This window comes from Podarcis vaucheri (genome assembly GCF_965113315.1).
Source record: "Podarcis vaucheri genome assembly, chromosome: 9".
Taxonomy (NCBI): domain Eukaryota; kingdom Metazoa; phylum Chordata; class Lepidosauria; order Squamata; family Lacertidae; genus Podarcis; species Podarcis vaucheri.
Genome location: NC_138767.1, coordinates 1,039,288 through 1,059,478, shown reverse-complemented (window position 1 = coordinate 1,059,478; position 20,191 = coordinate 1,039,288). Strand labels below are relative to the sequence as shown.

Sequence of the window (20,191 nt, the reverse complement as noted above, 5' to 3'; positions counted from 1 at the left end):
GATCCGGCCAATGGCCCATCTGTGAAATAGTTTTTATTTGATTTCACAAGTGTGGAATTATAACATTACCAAAGACATATCCATATTTAGAGATTTCTCCGAATCCCTAGACTTCCCACCTTCCCCTCCATCCATGGGTCCTGATGTCAACTTTTTCAACTGCATATTATCTCATCATCCAAGTCTCTCCATTTAATGTTTAATAGATTATTGTATTTTAGTGTTCTGTTGGAAGCCGCCCAGTGTGGCTGGGGAAACCCAGACAGATGGGCAGGGTATAAATAAATAAATAAATAAATAAATAAATAAATAATGTTATTATTGTTATTATTATTATTATTTCTACATCACAAGTGTTATTGCAATCCTGCTAATGCTTTCATGTTTTTGGCCAATGGCCCATCTAGTCTGGCCTCACAGTGGCCAGCCAATGCCCCCATGGGAAACCAGCAAGCGAGATCCCAGCCCAAGAACCCTCTCCCCTCCTGGCGATTCCAGCAACCGGCTTGCAGAAGCATCGCTGCTCCAGACATAGCTAGTAGACATCCATAGCCCTCTCCTCCTCCATCAATGGGTCTCATCTGCCTTTCAAGCCATCCATTGGTGGCCGCTACTGCCTCCTGCAGGAAAGAGTTCCATAGTTTAACCAATGCCCCCCTCCCCGGCTTCCTCTCCCATGGGGGCCATCTCTGCCACCCGCCCCAGACAGCGGCAGCTCCCAGAGGATCCTTGTCCCCCTGCCTGATTGGGAGATCTTTCCCGGGACCATGGCAGTGACCTCCCTGCGGCTCTTTTTATCGAGTCCCTTCCCCCTCCCTTCCATTAAAAAGCAGCCTTTTAACTGTGGACACATTTCAGCCTCACCAGATCCGCTAATTATTGACAGTTGGTGAAGAGGAGATGTCACTTGCTCCTCCTGTTAAACTGCATCTAATTAGTAATTGCTGGTTCACTGTCATCCTCTCTCCCTGCCGCTGCGGCTGCTGCCACTGCTGCAATCCCACCCCCACTGCCGCAAATTATTAGCTCATTAACCTTTTGCTTTTCCAATGGCGCCCTGCCAGCAAGATGGCGGCTCCAACAGATTGGGGAAGAGGGAGCTATTCCCCCCTCCCTCCCTCCCTCCCTCCCCCCTCCTGGCCTGGAGATCCAGAAGGAAGCCTGTGCAGGGAACAGAATTTCAGCTGGGAGCAAACCCCATCCGCAGAGACAGCTTGTCTCCCATCCAAACCAGGGGGAGGAGGAGGAGGAGAGAGGCTCTCAGCCTTTCCAGAGCCTCACGCCATCCCTCAAGGCCTCCCTCTTCAGACCAGAGTCTGACACGAGCCTGGCAGTCAAGGTGAAAGGGCTCTTTCAGCTGGGGCTCAGGACTCTGCTCCAGAATGTGAAGCCTCCAAGCCTTGGCCCCCAAAGGCAGGGGTCCTAGCAGTACGTGAGAATCCTTTCGCAGCCGCCAGCTTGGATGGCTTCCAAAGACGACTGGGGAACTGCACGGAGGACAAGGCGATGTGTGGCTACAGGCCACAATGACCACTAGCCAGGATGGCTCTGCTCCATGGCTGGAGGCAACAAAACTGCGGGAGGGGAGAGTCCTGCTCAGGTCTTGCTTGCTGGTTTCCCCTGGGGGCACCTGGTTAGTCACACCTGGTACCCGCACCTGCCAGGTGGTTCTTCTGAACAACCTCTCTCCCGTCTGCCCTACTGGCACACACTCTGGGCTCACGGTCTCAACTCCCCCTTTCATTTTTTTAGAATTATCGTCATCATCATCACCATTTATGTTTGATTAAATCTGCATTCTGCCCATCCGCCCAAAGGTCCCCAGGGGGACCAAAAGCAACAGATGAGAGCTATTCAACGCAAGAACCCTAAAACCAACCATGTAAATCAAATACAGCTAATAATAATAATAATAATAATAACAATAATTCATTATTTATACCCCGCCCATCTGGCTGGGCCTCCCCAGCCACTCTGGGCGGCTTCCATAGAAACCAAAAACAAATATTGTTGTTCTGGTAGGGTCACAGTCACACCAAGCCTTGACTCTGAAGGAGCCATCACCAAAAAGACCTTCATGTCTGCCTTCAGCCTTCTAGGTGGCCTCGCCAACCAGCATGGACCCCTTCCGTGGAACATTCTTCTCTCAAGATGGTCCTCACTGATGCAGCAGCACAGAAGCCGGTGCGACTGGGGCCCCCCAGGCAGGACAGTGGAGGGGGGGCTGCAATGGATCACCTGAACCACCAGGTAGGCAAAGTGACCAGAAATGACCCCAGTCATTACCGGAGAAGCAACCCATGAAGGACTCGCAAAGAGAGGTGGGAGAGAGCAGCCCTGACCCCTCCTGTGGAGATCTTGGTGGGGATGGAGTTGGGGTTGAAGGACACACGCCCTGTGGGGAGCAGCATCGGGCCTGATTCCTTCCCCACTGCCTTTCTAGATACTTTCTTCTTTCCAGCACGCCCAAGACCCAGCCACAGCTTGTGCCTGCTGTGCATTGGAGGCTGGGTCCTGCAATGGTGAGGGAGGGCCTGCGCCACACTTCAGGGATAGGCAAGGAGACACCTTCTGCCATGTTTTTCGGCAAGGCTCCTTCCCACAGCCTCTCCTACATTCAGTCTGCACCTTGCAAACAGAGGAAATCGCCACCATCATCCTCAGCATTCCCACATCACTGACTGGGTCTTCCGAGTGTTTCGCGCAGGTCCTTTCGGTAACCCTCTAAAACCCAACGGTCAACTAACATGATGCTCCTGGTTAAAAGAGGGCAGGGGGTCTCCCCAAATAATGGCATTTAGGAGAAGCATGTCTCAAAGCTGTCGCTGGGGTGGCAGGCACCGCTTCTGTGCCCCCCTCCCTCTGCTTGTTTTGATCACCCATAAGCAAAGTTTGAGTCTGGGATGGGACCCACGAGACACCCACATCACACAGGTGCAGAGAGGCAGTGGGACTGTGGCAGGAGAGGAAGAGAGAGCGAGAAATGCTTGCCACACCTTAGGCACCCAACAGTCCAAGGCCACCAACCTTCTAAGGCCCGTGGGCACATTTGGATTTTGGGGTGGGAGCCAATGGTGCCCCCCACTCTGGTCATTTCTCTCCCCCTTGCCCCAAATCACCCCTACACACAGAGGGACAGAAAGTGCACACACACACACCAAGCTGGATTTTCCAAAAGATCTGGGAAAATGTCAGATCCAGCAGTATTAATCTGAACTTTGAAAAGCACAAAGAGCTGAAAGGGGAAGAGGGAAAGGAGTGTCCTCCTTCAGCTCTTTGTGTTTGTCAAGAGAGGGAAAAGGTAGCCGCCCTCAGCAACTTATGGCCAAGGGGGCAGGGAGCGGGGGCACTCAGAGGTTTCCTGGGTGCAGGGAAAACCTCAAGGGCCCACGGCTGTTGTGCTGTCAACCCCTGAAACAGACCCTTGGCAGAGGGCAATGGATCCAGGACACAAAATAATCAGAAAGCACAAGGTCCCCAGAGCACATGCAGAGTGCCTCCACAGAGCACAGTCCTTCCACCCCAGCCTGCTCCCTTCCACCCACCCGTCCGTCGCGAGGAGGGAGGCGCTTGTGACACTGACCTCAGACATCTGCGGGAAGAGGCTGATGGCCAGGGGCAGCGCCAGGCCAAAGGCAGCAAGGCACACAAGGCTCTGCACGGGGAGGGCCATCCGGGGCCGCGACCGCAGGAGAGCCGTTCTGCAAGAAGGAGGGCTGTTGTCGTGAGACCAGCAAACGCAGCAGGGAGACCCCTCCTCGCCCCCCCCAACCACCGCCGCCTCCGCTGCATCGAGTCAGCAACACCTGCCTGCAAAGTGGGATCGACGCAGCTGCACAGAATCTCAGGTATACATTGCGAGGGCTTGTTGGTGCGGAGAGAGGCATGGACTGAACATGAGGGTGCCGGGAGAGCCTTGCAGCTGCAGGTGGTTAGAGCCAAAGGTGGGGTCCAACACCCTGTTCTCAAGCTGGCCAGCCAGATGACCCCCAAGCCCACACCTGATGCCCTCGTGGCTGGAGGCCACTGGCAGGCTTTCTTCCCACTGCGTGTCTCCCGGGACTCTGCGCACCTTTCTCCCCACAATTCCTCCTCCCCAGCTCCCTGGGCCACTGAAGGGCATGTCAGCTGGCCCCACGGCCATGCGGAGCTGGAGTCAGATGCAGGTCAGCAAGAAAGGAAGCAGATCTCCGCTGTCAGTGAAGTTAACTCTTGATTCAAGAAACCAAACAGACAACTCAGCCTAGTGGTCTCAGCGTGCTTTCCAGCAGGTCTTGCCCCTAGGGAGCAGTTGCTGGGACTGAAGGTCCCTGTCTTCCACCCTCTCTAGGGCTCCTCCTCTCCTGGGTGTTTCCCAAGCGTCTCAAACTGTGCCTGCGCACCTCTGGTCTCTGTTCTGCTCTTCTCATTACCCTGTGAGTTCTTGGAGACCAGAGGAGATGGGAGCTTGTCACAGCCAGAGAGAGAGACTCCTTGGATTCTACAGCAGTCTCTGGACTCTGCTCCTCTGCTTCAGCCTCGGCGTCTGAAACGCTCCCTGTCACGGGCTCTTCCTTCTCACTAAACCCTGTTGCCCCTTCAGCATCCAGCACCTCCTCCTTATCTTCTCCCTCTGACCTCTCCTCTGTTTCCCACCACCAGTCCCCTGGCTCTGAGTGAGGAGATTTCACCCCTCCCATATCCAAGAATCTCCTGATGAGTCTGGTGATTTTCCAGAGAGCAGTGTTCTGCTCTCTACTTATTCTGCTCCAGCACCACATCAAAGAGTCAATCAGTCAGTATTGGAGAGAGAGAGAGAGAGACTGAGTGTTAGAGATCGTGTGTAGAGATAAGGTTGCTGCTAAGAGCAGCTGCAGACACTCAGTGCAGTTCAGCATTCATTTATGCTTAGACCTATTTAGCTCTGTATATAGTTGTGTATTATAGTTGTAGTTATAGAATAAAGAAGATATTCTACAGAGCTGCTCTCCGAGTCGTTTATGCTCTGCTGTACTCTGCTATATTCTGCTGTGCGACGGCGGTCTTCTTGTTGGAGTGAATCCGGTGCTCACAACTCTAAGCTGTGAGTCCACAGCACTTTGAACTGTTCCTGTGCAGAAGGTGGTCTCTGGAAGGGCTACCCAGCTCGCCTAGCCCAGTCGGGGTTGAAGTGGATGAGTCCAGTTAGTGGCACTGGCTCAAGGGCGATGCTGACACTGAGTTGTCTTCCTCCGGGAGTTCCCATGGGTGTTCCCCGGCTGGTGCGCCTTCCACCACTCCTCTTTGCCCAGCCAGTCTGTGACAGCATGTGGGGCTGGGCAGGCAGAGTGTGGCACCTGCCGAAGAGATCCCTGTGACAGCGTCTCTGCTTTGCAGCCCAACCTGCCATCTCCTGGTGGCTAGCTAAACCCAACTTGCATCCACAGTTTGCCTGTGCTTTGAAAAGAGAATCAATGTGGCTGTGTGAATGGCACCAAGCGGGCTAGAGTCAACCCCTCTGTTCCTGTTGCACATTTAGAATTTGCCCATCCCCTGGCCCTCCCTGTTCGTTAAGTTAGCTAACGTATGTCCCCCCGCCCCCAATCTATAGACCAGCTTTTCTCCAGGGAGCTCAAAATTACGTACATGGTTCTCCTCCTCCCCATTTAACCCCCACAACAACCTTGAACCTGACAAAGCCCCAGCTGTTGGGTCTTGTCATGGATGACCTTGGCCTTCATAGTTTTGTGAGGTTATATGAGGAGGCTGGTCAGGCTGAGAGGCAGCGACTGGTCCAAGGCCGTGCTTCATGGCCGAGGGAGGGTTTGAACCTTCCAAGTCTCTTCCAGGTCCTAGTCTAACACTCTAGCCACTAGGTCACACGGGCTCTATGATAGGGTCAAGCATTGCTAAGAGTACCAGCTCCCCAAGCAGCACCAGAGACAGCTGTGGATCTGGGCCTCCACAATGCGCCAGAGCTGGTGCTTAAAGAACCTAAGGAGAGCTAGCAGGATCAGGCCAGCAGCCCCTCTAGGCCAGCATCCTGTTCCCACAGTGGCTGTGGGAAATCTGCAGCCAGGATTTGAACACAAGAGCCCTCTCCCTGATAATCAGAAGTATGGCGTCCTCCGACTGTGGAAGCAGAGCATGGCCACTGTGGCTGGTAGCCATCGATGGCCCTCTCCTCCAGGAATTTGCCTATTCCTCTTCTGAAGCCACCACTGCTTCCTGCGGCAGCGAGTTCCATAGTTCATGTGCTGTGCAAAGCAGGACTTCCTTGGGCTCAAAGCCTGAAGAAGCACTTTCCATGTGCTCAAAGCAGGCTCTGGTGCTGAGAAACTGGCCCGTGCCACCTCTCTGGGAGCCATGGCAGCGCCCGCTCCTCGCTCAGCCCCCTCCTGCCCCCCCTCCAGAGGCTGCACCCTTCTAATTACGGCCCTGCTGGGCTTCTCATAATCACCGCCAGGGAACGAAACCAATTTAGAGTGTTCGCTGGCTGCGGCTCCCAGGTGCGACTTCCGCCATGGGTGTTTTTAAACTCAGACCAGTTCAAATTACAATGGCTATAGCCTCCTAATTAAGAGGAGTTGTGGCCTGATTTAAAGAAAAAGCCTTAATTAACACATGAAGTGCAATGTCTTAATTGGGAACTCAGATCCTACCATTTGTAAAGTTCAGCCTAAATGACTCACAATTAACCGCCAGGGCCGCCCGCTCCCGGCCTCCAGATCTCGGCTCTCCCGGCTGCAGCAAGCCCCAAACGGCCGCCCCAGAGGGGAACCGGAGCAAGGCTGCGTCCTTCGGGGGAACAGCCTCCCCACACTTGTTGCCTCTGGGATGCGGCCGCTGCCTTGTTAGCAGAGGCACCCCCAGTGAATCAGATGCTTTAAGAGTTAGGAAAAGTCCGGCAGCTTGGATGCAGAGCACAGATCTGGGTGCCACCATTTCTCTGGTGGAAATACAGGAGAAGCTGCAGAACTGCAAAGGCAGCAGCATCCAGGATGGCAAATGGACAAGATCAGCCTCCTTTGAGACTCTGCCTATATCTGGTAGCGGAGGAGGAGGAGGAGGAGGAGGAGATCCCAGTGTGGCCACCTTGTCCCCAAGGTTTGCCCAACATCTCCGTTTCCCCTTTTTGATTTTTTGAGCCTGTGGGCATATCTGAGACTTTGAAAAGTGTTGTGGGCACTGCCACAAATATGGCTGCCATAGGGAAGCAGCAAGCTACAACGTGACAAGAAGTCAGAAGTCAGATCCAGTTAAAAAACACAACAACTGGTCCTCTTGAATGTGCATGGTTTTTATATGGGATCCCCAAAGACTACCACTAAAGTTAAAGTTTTCATTGGTCACTAGGGTCAGTAAAAATAACAGAGTTTGGCACACACATAGCTCACCCCATGGCACAACCACATGGATCCTTAAAGATCCCGATTGTGGCAGTGGATTCCCCTGAAAACTGTAATCAAATCACAGGCCACCTCTGTGTTCACAGAGGCACAGTGTGATTTGTTGTTTTGTTGGCATGTCATTTAAAAACCACCAAGATCCACAGGGATCTTTGGAGCAATGACAGTGCTGGCAGACCTGTGACTTTGACCACGCATGAAACAGGAGCTTCGACTCGGTGGTGGTTCCTGGGTGGGGGAATCATGCAGATTCAAGAGGGAGTATTCATGGAGGAGAGGGATGCTCTGGGGACTTCCGGTTGGTGCCAGCGCTTAATGGCGGTCCTACCTCCGAGCTCCGGAGAAGGACTGCTCCGCAAGTTTGGGTCTTTCCCGCTACGGCGAGCGGGGGACCCCTAAAATCTCAGGCGCTGAAGCCTGAGAACAAGGAGATTCGGTGGGCACCTTTGCGCCCCCCGGTGCTGCGAAAGAGCCTTTTTAAAGGCTACGGAGCGGCATCGGGAGTGAGCACGGTGCTGAGAGTCGTCACCCAGCCTGCGGAGTGAAGCCGCGTCGCCATAAGCGGAGAGCGCCGATTCCTTCCTGAAAGAAAATTTGAACTGAATTCCCGTGAGTAGGAATTGAAAACAATTGGGACCCCCTCAAATTCTGAAAATCGGACTAAAAGCGGGGAGGTTAAATCAAGGAAGTCTCCCTCCCCCCGACTGCATGAAAGTGAAAGCAACGGAACTCTAAACCTGCATCCGTTGAAACTTGCTTTTATATAACTAAACCGGACACTCAGACCTTAGATCTCCCCTCTAGCTAGCAGGGCAGAGGGGAGGTGAAAGAGACTTTAGTAACTGCATGACCTATTTACAGTAAAAATCCTCTGCTGTCTCAGCTAACAAAGTACGAAATGGTCTGCCTCTTAGGACAATAAAACACTGAACTGACTTCCTCCTGTAAAAGTGATATTGCGATACAAAGTTTATACAGTGCCTGGCTACAGTACATCACAAGATGAAACAGTATATACTGGGAAACTGTGGCAATTTGTAGCTACAAGCCTCCAGTTATACTTGCTTTAACTGTGTTAAAAAACTTTTCTTTTTACATCCTTGGATATTCTCCTTTGTCTTTGTATTTGGACATTTTACTTTTGGCCATTTTGATTTGCTCCCTCTAGAGGGTAAAGTAAAACTAGGCACAGCTTGGGACAGTGGAATTTTCCAACGGGGAATAACTCCTGTGGGAAACGACCTTGACATGAGTGGCTCACAAGAAGAGATAGTTACAAGAGCCAAGACCAAGCAACAACAACAACAGCAGCTGCAGCAACAGACAAAGAAAAGAGGCTCAATTTCAGGTGTAACTACTGGATCTGCAGGAACAATAGGACAAGAAAAAGGGACGGCTGTCTCTATGGATGCCGTGACAGAAGCCCTGCTTAAAATAAATCAATCTTTGGAGTCTCTGACAAAACAGACTTCAGAAAATACACAAAAATTAACAGAAATATCAGTAAGACTAAACCAGAATACAGAATCAATAAATAAATTGGTGGAGGAAAATGCTACTACGCGTAAAATTGCTGAAGATGCCAAAGTTACTGCTGAAGGGACACAAGAGAAATTAGAGCCGATCGCCAAGAAGGTCTATGAACACGACGCAACTTTGGCCCTGTGGGAGTTACAGAGAAAAGAGAGAAACTTAAAATTAAGACTGATTCCAGAGAACGAAGGAGACAATCTTGCGGAATATCTGACACGGGAGTTTGTTGACTGCTGGGATCTTGAAGAAGATGAATTCAAAATCACAACAGCTTTCAGATTGGGCAAAAAGCAGGACAGAAAGACCCCGAGAGATTGTCTGATTACATTGAGATCCAAGGACGAAAGAGACAAAATATTAGGACTACACTTTGGAAAGGCCTTGCAAATTGGAAATTCAGCTATACAGATTTTTAAAGATATTCCAAAATATATTCTGGATTTAAGAAACTTTTACAAAGATTTGACTCTTCTGTTGAAGAAAAACTCTATCCGCTTCAGGTGGGAATTTCCACAAGGACTGTCATTTGATTTCAGGGGAAAGAAGGTGAAGATAAAGACTATTCAAGACAAAGACAAATTTTTAGCAAGAAACCAGGAGGACCTACAGAAGGGGACAGTGGACGTACTTGCAGAACAGAGGAGAGTACTAGACATCTTGAATCTCTCGTTTGGGCAAAAACCACCACCATCAGAAGAAGAGCAACAACTTGGAGCTGTTGGAGGAGCTCCAGAAAAATAATAAGATGGCTTTGCAATTCCTTAGTTGGAATTGTAATGGACTTAATGGGCCTCTGAAGAGAAGACAAGTGTTTCATATTTTGAACAGAGAACAACTGGACTTGATATGTCTACAAGAAACCCACATAACTAGAGCCCATAGAAGACTACTTATAAATAAAAGACTAGGACAAGAATTTATTGCATCAGATAAAGTTAAGAAAAGAGGAGTTGTAATATATGTGAAAGAGAAATGGGCCCCAAAAATGATATTTAAAGATGAACAAGGGAGATATCTGGCGGTGGAGATACAAGTACAAGGAGAAAAATTTTTAGTTGTGGGAATTTATGCACCAAATGAAGGTAAATCTGAATTCTTTAAGAGACTTCATGAAACTCTGATGGACTATCTGGATTACAATATGATAATCATGGGAGACATGAATGGTGTGGTCTCCACCAACATGGACAAGGCACAAAGACCAACAGTTAGCAAGGAAGGGAGACTCCCTAAGACTTTTTTTGAAATGACGGAAAACATGGACTTGATAGACATATGGAGAACAAGGAACCCTCTGGAGAGAGAGGGAACCTTTTTCTCTCAAGCAATGATGACCTGGACCAGAATCGATCAAATTTGGATTACTAGTGGTATGGCTCCAAAGGTTAAGAAGGTGGAAATCTGCCCAAAAACTTGCTCCGACCATAATGCCGTGAGGATGGAGATGAAACTTACAACAACTGGTCAATTCAGATGGAGAATGAATGACACCCTCTTTCGAGATAAGGAGATCCTTATGAAGGCCCAAAAGACCTTAAAAGACTATTTTGAAATAAACTTGAGGACAGACGTGGAAAAGAGAGTGATCTGGGACGCAAGTAAAGCAGTGATGAGAGGCTTCTTGATTCAACAAAATTCAATAAAGAGAAAAAAACAAAATGAGAAAAAAGAAAAGATTTTGGAAAAGATAAAGGAAGGAGAGAAAAAACTAAGAACAAAACCAAAGTCCCAGGAGATTTTAAGAGAGATCAAGTTATATCAAACACAATATATGGAATTGATGAACCAAGAGATTGAATGGAAGATAAAACAAATGAAACAAAAGACATTTGAATCAGCAAATAAATGTGGCAAACTTCTGGCATGGCAACTGAAGAAAAGGCAGAAATTGAATACGGTTACAAGCCTAGAAGTGGATGGAAAGAATATATCTAAACCTAATGAAATTAGAAACTGTTTTTTGAGTTATTTTAAAAAGCTATATACTCAAGGTTCGCAAAATGAAGAAGATATAGACAAATTCCTTGATAAATATGGACTACAAAAAATCTCTCATCAAAGTAAGATGGATCTGAACCAGAGAATATCAGAACAAGAGATAGAGGCCGCCATTCAGAACATGCAATTGGGCAAATCTCCAGGACCAGATGGACTGACTTCTAGATATTACAAATCGTTGAAGGAATGGTTGACTCAACCATTAAAAGAAGTTTGTAATGAGATCCTTGAGGGAAAGAAGGCACCTGAATCGTGGAAAGAAGCATATGTTTCACTCATACCAAAGACAGAGACTGAAAAGACTCAACTGAAGAACTACCGCCCAATATCACTACTTAATGTGGATTATAAAATTTTTGCAGACATTTTGGCAAAAAGATTTAAAAGAGTGTTGATGGAAAGGATTCATAAGAACCAAGCAGGCTTTCTCCCTAAAAGACACCTGGCAGACAATGTAAGGAATGTAATAGACATTTTGGAAAAGCTAGAGGTGAATATAAACACTAAAGCAGTATTGATTTTTGTGGACGCGGAGAAAGCCTTTGATAATATTTCTTGGAGCTTTATGATGAAGAACCTTCATGGGATGGGGGTAGGCCAAAGTTTTGAGAATGGTATGGCTGCAATATACTCTGAACAAAAGGCTAAATTGATTGTAAACAATGTAGTAACTGAGGAGCTTAAGATAGAAAAAGGAACACGACAGGGGTGCCCAATTTCCCCATTACTTTTTATTTCAGTTCTGGAGGTGTTGCTGAATATGATAAGGAATGACCAGCAGGTTAAAGGAGTGCAGGTCGGAGCTAAACATTACAAGTTAAGAGCGTTTGCAGATGACTTAGTTTTGACTTTACAAGAGCCAATCACTAGTACGAAAAAGGTTCTAGAAATAATACAACAGTTTGGCCAGGTAGCTGGATTTAAGTTGAATAAACAAAAAACCAAAGTTTTAGGAAAAAATTTAACAGATATGGAAAAGGAGAAATTCCAAGAAGAGACAGGGCTGACAGTGGTTAAGAAGGTCAAATACTTAGGGGTTTATTTGACATCTAAAAATGTGAACTTGTATAAAGACAATTATGAAAAATGTTGGTCAGAAATTAAAAAAGATCTAGAAATATGGTCAAATTTGAAATTGTCAATGTTAGGCCGAATTGCGGTGATCAAAATGAATGTATTGCCTAGAATGCTATTTTTGTTTCAGACCTTGCAGATTCTTGACAAGATGGAATGTTTCAAGAGGTGGCAGAAAGATATTTCGAAATTTGTCTGGCAGGGCAAAAAGCCCAGAATTAAATTTAAAATATTGACAGATGCAAAAGAAAGAGGGGGTTTTGCCCTGCCGGACTTAAAATTGTACTATGAGGCAGCAGCTTTTTGCTGGCTGAAAGAATGGATGCTCCTCGAGAATACGGACATTTTGGATCTGGAGGGTTTCAACAATGCTTTTGGTTGGCATGCATATCTATGGTATGACAAAGCTAATAGCGCTTTTAAAAATCATATTGTTAGGAAAGCACTATATAATGTTTGGACAAGATATAAAGATTTGTTGGAAAACAAAACCCCTAGATGGGTGTCACCAGTGGAGGCTAAAGCAGTGAAGAAACTCAATATGGAGGTCGGATGGCCGAAGTATTGGGAAATTTTGGAACAGGATGGAGATAAGTTTAAACTACAAAGCCAGGAGAAATTGAAACATAAAGTACAAAATTGGTTTCAATACCGTCAAATAATGGAATTCTTTAAACAGGATAGGAAAATTGGCTTCCAGGTGGAAAAATCAAAACTAGAAACTGAGTTATTAGAACCCAATACTAAGATTTTATCTAGAATGTATAACTTGTTGCTGAAATGGAATACACAGGATGAAACAGTCAAATCGGTTATGATCAAGTGGGCACAGGACGTTGGGCATAATATCATGTCAGCTGACTGGGAATGGTTATGGAACACCGGTATTAAATTCACGGCATGTAATGCATTAAAGGAAAATATTATGAAAATGGTTTATAGGTGGTACATGACCCCAGTCAAACTGGCAAAAATATACCATTTGCCCGATAATAAATGTTGGAAATGTAGAGAGACTGAAGGTACCTTTTATCACCTCTGGTGGACGTGCCCGAAGATTAAGGCTTTCTGGGAAATGATCTATAATGAAATGAAAAAGGTACTTAAATGTACTTTTCCTAAAAAGCCAGAGGCCTTTCTCTTGGGCATTGTCGGCCAATTGGTGTCTAAAGGGGATAGAACTTTTTTTATGTATGCCACAACAGCAGCAAGAATACTTATCGCGAAGTATTGGAAGACACAAGATCTACCCACTTTGGAAGAATGGCAGATGAAAGTGATGGACTATATGACATCGGCTGAGATGACGGGCAGAATCCGCGACCAACGAAAGGAGACGGTGGAAGAAGAATGGAGAAAATTTAAAAGTTACCTTAAGGACTATTATAAACTCAATGAATGTTAAAGTGTTGTGGTTTTCAGAGACAAAGGGTTACAGTGATATAAGGTCAGAATATAGAGAAGACTAAGATGACAGAGGTTCGAAGTAACAATTGGGAGTTGCTAAAAAAATAAAATAATGGACATTGGGATGCAGAAAGGGGGGGGGAGGGGAAGTCCAAGAAAAGAGGTTTATGAAAATATGCTATGAAACTATACGTGTATGTTTGTCTTTTTAAGTGTTTGTTTGTTATTTAAAAACTTTGTAAAACCAATAAAAATTTTATAAAAAAAAAAAGAAAAAAAAAGAGAGGGATGCTCTGCTCTGCCGTCACAGCGAGAGGCAACGATGCTTTCGAGTACCTGGAAAAGGATCCTGCCTGTGGGATTTCCCATAGGGACACCTGGTTGGCCCCTGAGAGAAGAGGAGGCTGGACTGGATGGGCCCCTGGCCTGATCCAGAAGGCTATCCTTAGATTCTTAGTTTTCCTAAACTCCATCAATGGGTAGAACAAAGAGATGCAACGTCTGGTTGTAAGAACAAAGCAGCAGTGTAAATAATGCTCTCCTTTTTTTTTTTGTAAATTCACATGGTTATGGTGGTCATATGTGCACCATTGTTTGGGGAATATATGATGCAGCACTGGTGGGAAACTGGATTTAAATCTCCCTTTTTCCTTGGCTGATTTTAACTGCCTCAGATTAACTCAACCCACCCATCCAGAAACCCTTTGCTGGTGCCTGCACTGTGCTGGGCACCTGTTTTCTTGCAAGTGCTCCCAGCGGCTAGTGATTCCCACTCTGATCCTCAGCACCGCTGCCTCGAAGGCTTGCTCCTGCCAGGCTTTGGCCCTTGCTGCAGGTCCTGGCAAGACCTAAGACTGTTGTCGGTGGCAAGCGAGTCTAAAATCGGAAGGCCTCCTAGTCTCTGCTTCCTCTACGATGACACACATACAAAAAGTTACGCAGACAGTACACCTGCTCCGCAGACACAGCGCGTCGCAGATCTTGCAAATACACCTTCATTCAACTTTCAGCACGTCGCCAATTGTGGTTCACATTTTGCATAATGTGGCAGCTGGCTGCCGGCGTTTTCAGGGGGCTCTGCAAAGTCTTCCATATGGAAGTTGCTCTCGGAACTCCGAAGGAGTTATCGGGTTTCGTGCTCCAGAATGGCGCTTGCCTCCGAGAAGGTGTGAGATGCTAAACTAAATATGACAGGAGCTAACCGAAGGCTCCCAAACTGACAGATTCGGGGCGGGGCGGGAAAGTGTCATGTTTATATTAAACAGAGCTGCCACCGATGCCTCGATTTGGGGAAGCTGGCAAAGGGGCAGGGTGGGCGAGAGGGCACAGGGCACCAGGTGGACCTTCCCCACAGACCGCTGGCTGGAGAGCCGGCAAAGACCTGTGTGGACAGAAGCAGCTGCTGCAGGGCTGGAATCACAGAATTACTGAGGTGGAAGAGACCCGAGGAGCCATCTAGCTTAAACTGACTGCAGCGCAGGAATCACAGGCTGCCAGCAAGGAGCACAGGAAGTTATCCAGAACACAGAAACGGCACAGGGGTCTAAACCCCCTGGCATCAGGAAGAAGTTGGGGTACGCACACACACCCCAAACCGCACAGGACTCCTTGGGATTAAATTCCTGAGAGGGGGCCAAGAGAGCTTTTGACCCCACATTCCCTTCTGGACAACCTTGGGGATGGGGCCATGCCAGTGGTGGGCAGGATGAGAGGCAAAAGTGGGAGGAGCAATGAATTAGGCTTCACCTGCGAAGAGTCAGGTAAGCTTCTATCCTCCATCCTGAGGCCCAAGCAGTGTTCAGGGACACATTCCAGCCGGGCAGAAACACTTGGGGGTGGCATGGGGAAGGATGTGGCCGGGGAAGAGTGCTGAGGGCCAGACAGAGGGGATGGCAGTCCGAATTTGGCCCCCAGGCCTGAGGTTCCCCACCAGAAACTCCTCTTGAGATGGAGGACTGCAGCTAGTGAAGAAGCACAGACTTCTTCAGGATGGAAATGCTTCATTTTATTCTGCTTTTACTTGCAGTGGAACGGATTCCCTTGGAAGGAAGAGGGCTCTCTCAAAGGGTGGGTTGGGTGGCCAGGGATTCTTCCGCTGTAATCGCTGCCTTGCAGGGGGTTGGACTGGATGACCCTCGGGGTCCCTCTCCACTCTCCTATTCTTTGATCTTGGAACCATCCACAGGGAGATCCATGAGGCCGATTTCCCTGTCCTGGACCTGGCCTCCCCACACGTGATGTGGTGGCTTCCTCAAATAGGACCCTCCTGATTTCTACGCAAGCGTCAGCGGACGGGGCTTGCGGGGAAGGTTGTGGCCTTGCAGCTTGAGCATCGCCAGGCGCAGTCCTTGCGCCAAGCAGGCAGCTCGAAATAGACGTTGCCTGGCTGGGCTGGGAGCTTCCCTGGAGTGTCCGAGCCGCAGGAGAGAAGCCCGCCAGTGGGAACAACATGCAGCAGCCTGGAGAACAAGGAACAGCGTCTCCGGGAGCTGAAATGCGCAGCGGGAGGGAAAGAGGAGGAGGGACGCCAAGAAGCCTGGGAGAGACGGAGGAGGCCACGGGCGCCTCCAGATGGAGAGAGGTAAAGGGAGGGGGCCTGGAAGGAGGGAGGGGCTGCTGGGTCTAAGCAGAGACCCCACCACCTTCACCACTGCAAGGATCACCAGGATCTGTGCTGATCTTAAATCCAGGAAGGAAGATCACAGCAGCCCCCAAGAGCTGAGAAATGGGAGCTGCTCCAGTTTCTGGAAACCCCAGGAGGCCAGAGTTGCTCTTGTGCTCCAGTCCTGCTTGCAGGCTTCCCACTGGGGCAACTGGTCAGCCACTGGGAGAACAGGATCCTGGACTAGACGGGCCACTGGCCTGGTCAAGCAGGAGCTGTGCCTCACAGCAGATTCCCCAAAGTTGTTTGTAAGAGTCTGCTTGATTTTCCTTGCATTTTCTTAGGAATGTTCTCCATTATTTATATAACACACTTTGGGGTGGTTGTTTTTTGCAGGGGGTGGGGATTAGGCATAAATTTTGTTAAATAACCAATAAAGCAAAACGTGCTTCTTTTTCAGAACAAATCCTGGGACGCCGGGTCTCAGCCCCTGTGCGCGTGAAGAGTGCCTCTGGGCATTGTCAAGAGCACACTTCTCTCTCACTCCAGTTTAACCACATCTGGAACGTGGGGCGGCAGCTTCCAGCTCATCCATTAGGTGTGGTTTCTGCACGGGCTGACTCCTTCCTTCAGAAGCCGTCTCCTGGCTCTCTGCCCACTTCAGATTTCAATCAGTCAGCTAATTAAGGAGGTTTAATTAATACTTGCTTCAAAATGATGGAACTATTTATAATGATAATTTACTTTCAAAATGCGCCACCTTCCGCACTGCCTGTCAAGGAATAGCGCAGGGGGATCTTGGGTCTTCCGTGGCTGGCTGGCACAGGCTTGCCGGAGCAAGACGCGGTTGGGCAAAGGGGGGCCCAGAAAGACCCCACTCCAGGCAGAAAGACCCTGGGAAAAGAAGGGCTGGGGCTGGTGGGGCAGTTTCTGGAGGGCAGCAGGCTGGGAAAGGCTGCAGCAGCACCTAAAAGCTGCCGTGGTTCTGGGTTCACTCCCCTTCCCAGTCATCCAAGCACTCGCTCAGCCTCAACAGCAGGCGGCAGGGAGCTTTGATGTCCCTCGGTAGGGGGCTAAGTCTCCATCCTTGGAGGTTCTCAAAAGGTTGGGTGGCCATCTGTTGGGGCTGTCAAACTGTGATTCCTGCACTGCACGGGGGGTTGGACTAGATGATCCTGAGGGGTCCCTTCCACCTCTACAATTCAATGATCAAAATACTCAAAAGCAAGAACGAAATGGGCTGCTCTGTGGCAGTCTCTGGGAAGGGCTCTGTGGGGCAGCGGCTGCTGCCATCCCGGGGAAAGTTAGGAAAGTGTCAATTCCTGTACTGCAGGGGGTTGGACTAGATGTCCCTTGGGGGTCCCTTCACATGGTTCTAGAGTGTCCTTTGCTCTTAGGGGCAATGCCACCACTCCTCTGATCCCAGCCGTGTAGGGGAGGGCAGTTCCTTCCCTCCTTCCTTTCTGAGCATCGCCCCTCGCCCACCCCAGACGGCCGCCACTTACTTTTCCAGTAGAGACATGATGATGGGCGGTAGAACCAGTATAGGCATTGGCAGGACCACTCTGGTCAGGGCCGTCTCTAGCAGTGCCTGCGGGGGGGGGGCCAGAAAAAAGAGAAACAGTCACTTCAAGCACAGACTGAAGTAGAATAATAATAATAAAATATTATTTATATCCTGCCCTCCCCAGCCAAAGCTGGGCTCAGAGCGGCTAAGAACAGTAAAATAATACAGCATAATAATACAGACACTCATCACACACAATTCTGTATGCAATTCTACAGAACTTCCCAAAGACAAAACAGAAGAACAAGACATTTATATTCCACCAAATGTCTGTTTCTTTAAATAGAGTCTTCACATCATACATACAATACTAAAATAATGTTTTTTTGCTTTGGGCAAGAGACATGCCGCCCTGGCGTGTGCTAACGGGGCGAACTCCACTGTCTCTCGAGATAGACAGATGCCAACAACAATATTTTGTGGCACCTGTGACAGAGCCAGTTCTGCCACCTGTGTGAGCACTTGAGCATCGAACATGCTCAGGCTGCAACCCAAACTCCGTAGAGCCTTCGCCCCGAAGCTTCTCAAGCTGCTACCCTTTCTGGGGGCTTGGCGTGTGTTTTATTGCTCCAGGGGCCAGGGCTGCTCATAACGGCCACCCTCAGCCCTGGTGGCAGCTCAGTCCTGGTCTCACGCTACAGAAACAGAAGGCTGGGTGAGTGAGGGGGACAGAGCATCCTATCCCGCTTCCACCCGGGTCCAGAGCAGGATTCCCCCCCTGCCCCCTCCTCGCCAAAGGTCAAGAAAGGCAGGACTGAGCAAAAGTGAAACCCACTATGGTGCCTGGCGAGCAGATGGCTTCAGGCAGCACCAGCGAGTGAGCAGCAAACTCCGCCTCACACGCAGCAAAGCCCAGCGCTTATAAAAATAAAAAGCCGCCTTGGGGGGCTGCGGTTTGGGGCAGCAGGAGGCCTGCGTGGCAGTCATGTGACTTCCTCAAACATGGCTAATTGAAAGAGATTGCGTGGATTCTCCTCGGGCAGGTGTCAGTCGTCTGCTCAGGCAAAAGGGGCCAGAAGAGGATTATTTCGGGTTCGGACCCTCACCCAACACAATGGCAAATATATAATAATAATAATAATAAGAAGAAGAAGAAGAATTTATATGCCACCCATCTAACTGAATATTCAGATGAGTGGTATAGTGGTACCTCTGGATGCGAACGGGATCCATTCCAGAGCCCCATTCGCATCCTGAAGTGAACGTTAAGACGCAACTGCATGTCTGCGCATGCGCGGGTCGCGTTTCGCTGCATCCGCGAATGCGCGTGACATCATTTTCAGCATCTGCGCATGTGCGAGTGGCGCAACCCAGAAGTAACGCACTTCGTTACTTCCGGGTCGCCGCGGAGCGCAACCTGAAAATATTTAAGCTGAAGCATATTCATCCCGAGGTATGACTGTATATTATTATTATTATTATTATTATTATTATTATTATTATTACCCTTGGCAAAGTCAGTTCAAAGCGCCTGTGCTTCACGTGGGATTTCTCAGGCACAAGCTTGGGATGCAGAAGCGCCAAGGAAAAGAAGACAGGGAAAGTCCCAGCGCAGTTGTGCGCAGATGGCGGAGTTCAGGAGGCTCCTAAGGAAACCAGCCAGGTGTTTGAGGCAGCCTGGAAACAGCTGGCGCATCTTTCCAGAGGCGGTTGCTAATGAATTCCAGGAAGGCGGGGGTTAAAAAGTCCTGCAGTTTCCTCCCACTCACTTTTTGAAAAATTAAAAAATTAAAAATAAAGCTGTGTGTTTTCTCTGCCAACCTGGAGCTGTAGTTGAGGTTCTCCTGTTCTTCCTGGGCAACTACAGAGGGGAGCAAAAGGGGCACCTGGAAGCACTGAGAGCGGCTGCTCTGCCTCTCCGGAGACGAGTTCCCTCTTCCTAAGCGCAGAGACAAGAGCGCTGTGCTCCTCCGTCGCTGCTCTGGCTGCACAGGCCCACCAGAGGGGGCTGCGGGGGCAACTGCGCACGGCTCAGAAAAGACTCTCTTCTTTCTCTCTGGCTAGAATGCATGGGGGGGGGATGCAAAAGGAAAGCTCCCGCATGCTGCCCTTTCGACCTGCCGCCTGACACCCTCTGCAGGCAGGGGGAGCCTCACGTGTAAAGGCTGGCCAGGTCCGCCGGACAACAACAAAGCATGGAGCCCTGGCCTGTGGAACTCCCTGCCACAAGAGATTCAGCTGGCACCTTCCTTGCAGGCTTTTAAACGCCAGCTGAAAACTTTCCCATTTTGCTGGGCCTATGCAGGTCATGAATACACCCTTCCCCAGAGGCTAACTGATGTCTGGTTTTAGTTTTTTTGTGGTTTTTATTGTATGGCTTTCTGCCCTACTATAAATCACTTTTTTATTTATTTATTTATTTATTTATTTATTTATTTAAGTAAGTAAGTAAGTAAGTAAGTAAGTAAGTAAGTAAACCACCCTCCATCTCAGTTCACAACATAAAAATACAAGGAACACCCACCCACCCCAAAATACATAATCAAACCAAGGAGGGAAAGCAAACCAATAACCCACCTCTCTCCCACTATGAAATAGTGGTATAGAAATATTTTTTAATAAATAAATAGAAACCTCCAGCTGCTCGCAGGCCCCTTCCCTCGGAGCGACAGGACCTGCTGTTGTTCCCTCGCTCTCAGAGGG

General features: G+C 48.8%; 1 protein-coding gene across 2 annotated transcripts in view; it reads right to left on the bottom strand.

Annotated features, from left to right (window-relative positions):
* SFXN5 (sideroflexin 5) overlaps positions 1-20,191 on the bottom strand; it is a 104,302-nt gene that overhangs the window by 18,257 nt on the left and 65,854 nt on the right. For both annotated transcript variants that reach the window (XM_082236634.1, XM_082236635.1), the window contains 2 exons: positions 17,487-17,572; positions 3,584-3,701 (listed from right to left, as the gene is read on the bottom strand). In XM_082236634.1, coding sequence (XP_082092760.1) covers positions 3,584-3,701; positions 17,487-17,572 — 204 coding nt within the window. The remainder of the gene's footprint in view (positions 1-3,583; positions 3,702-17,486; positions 17,573-20,191) is intronic.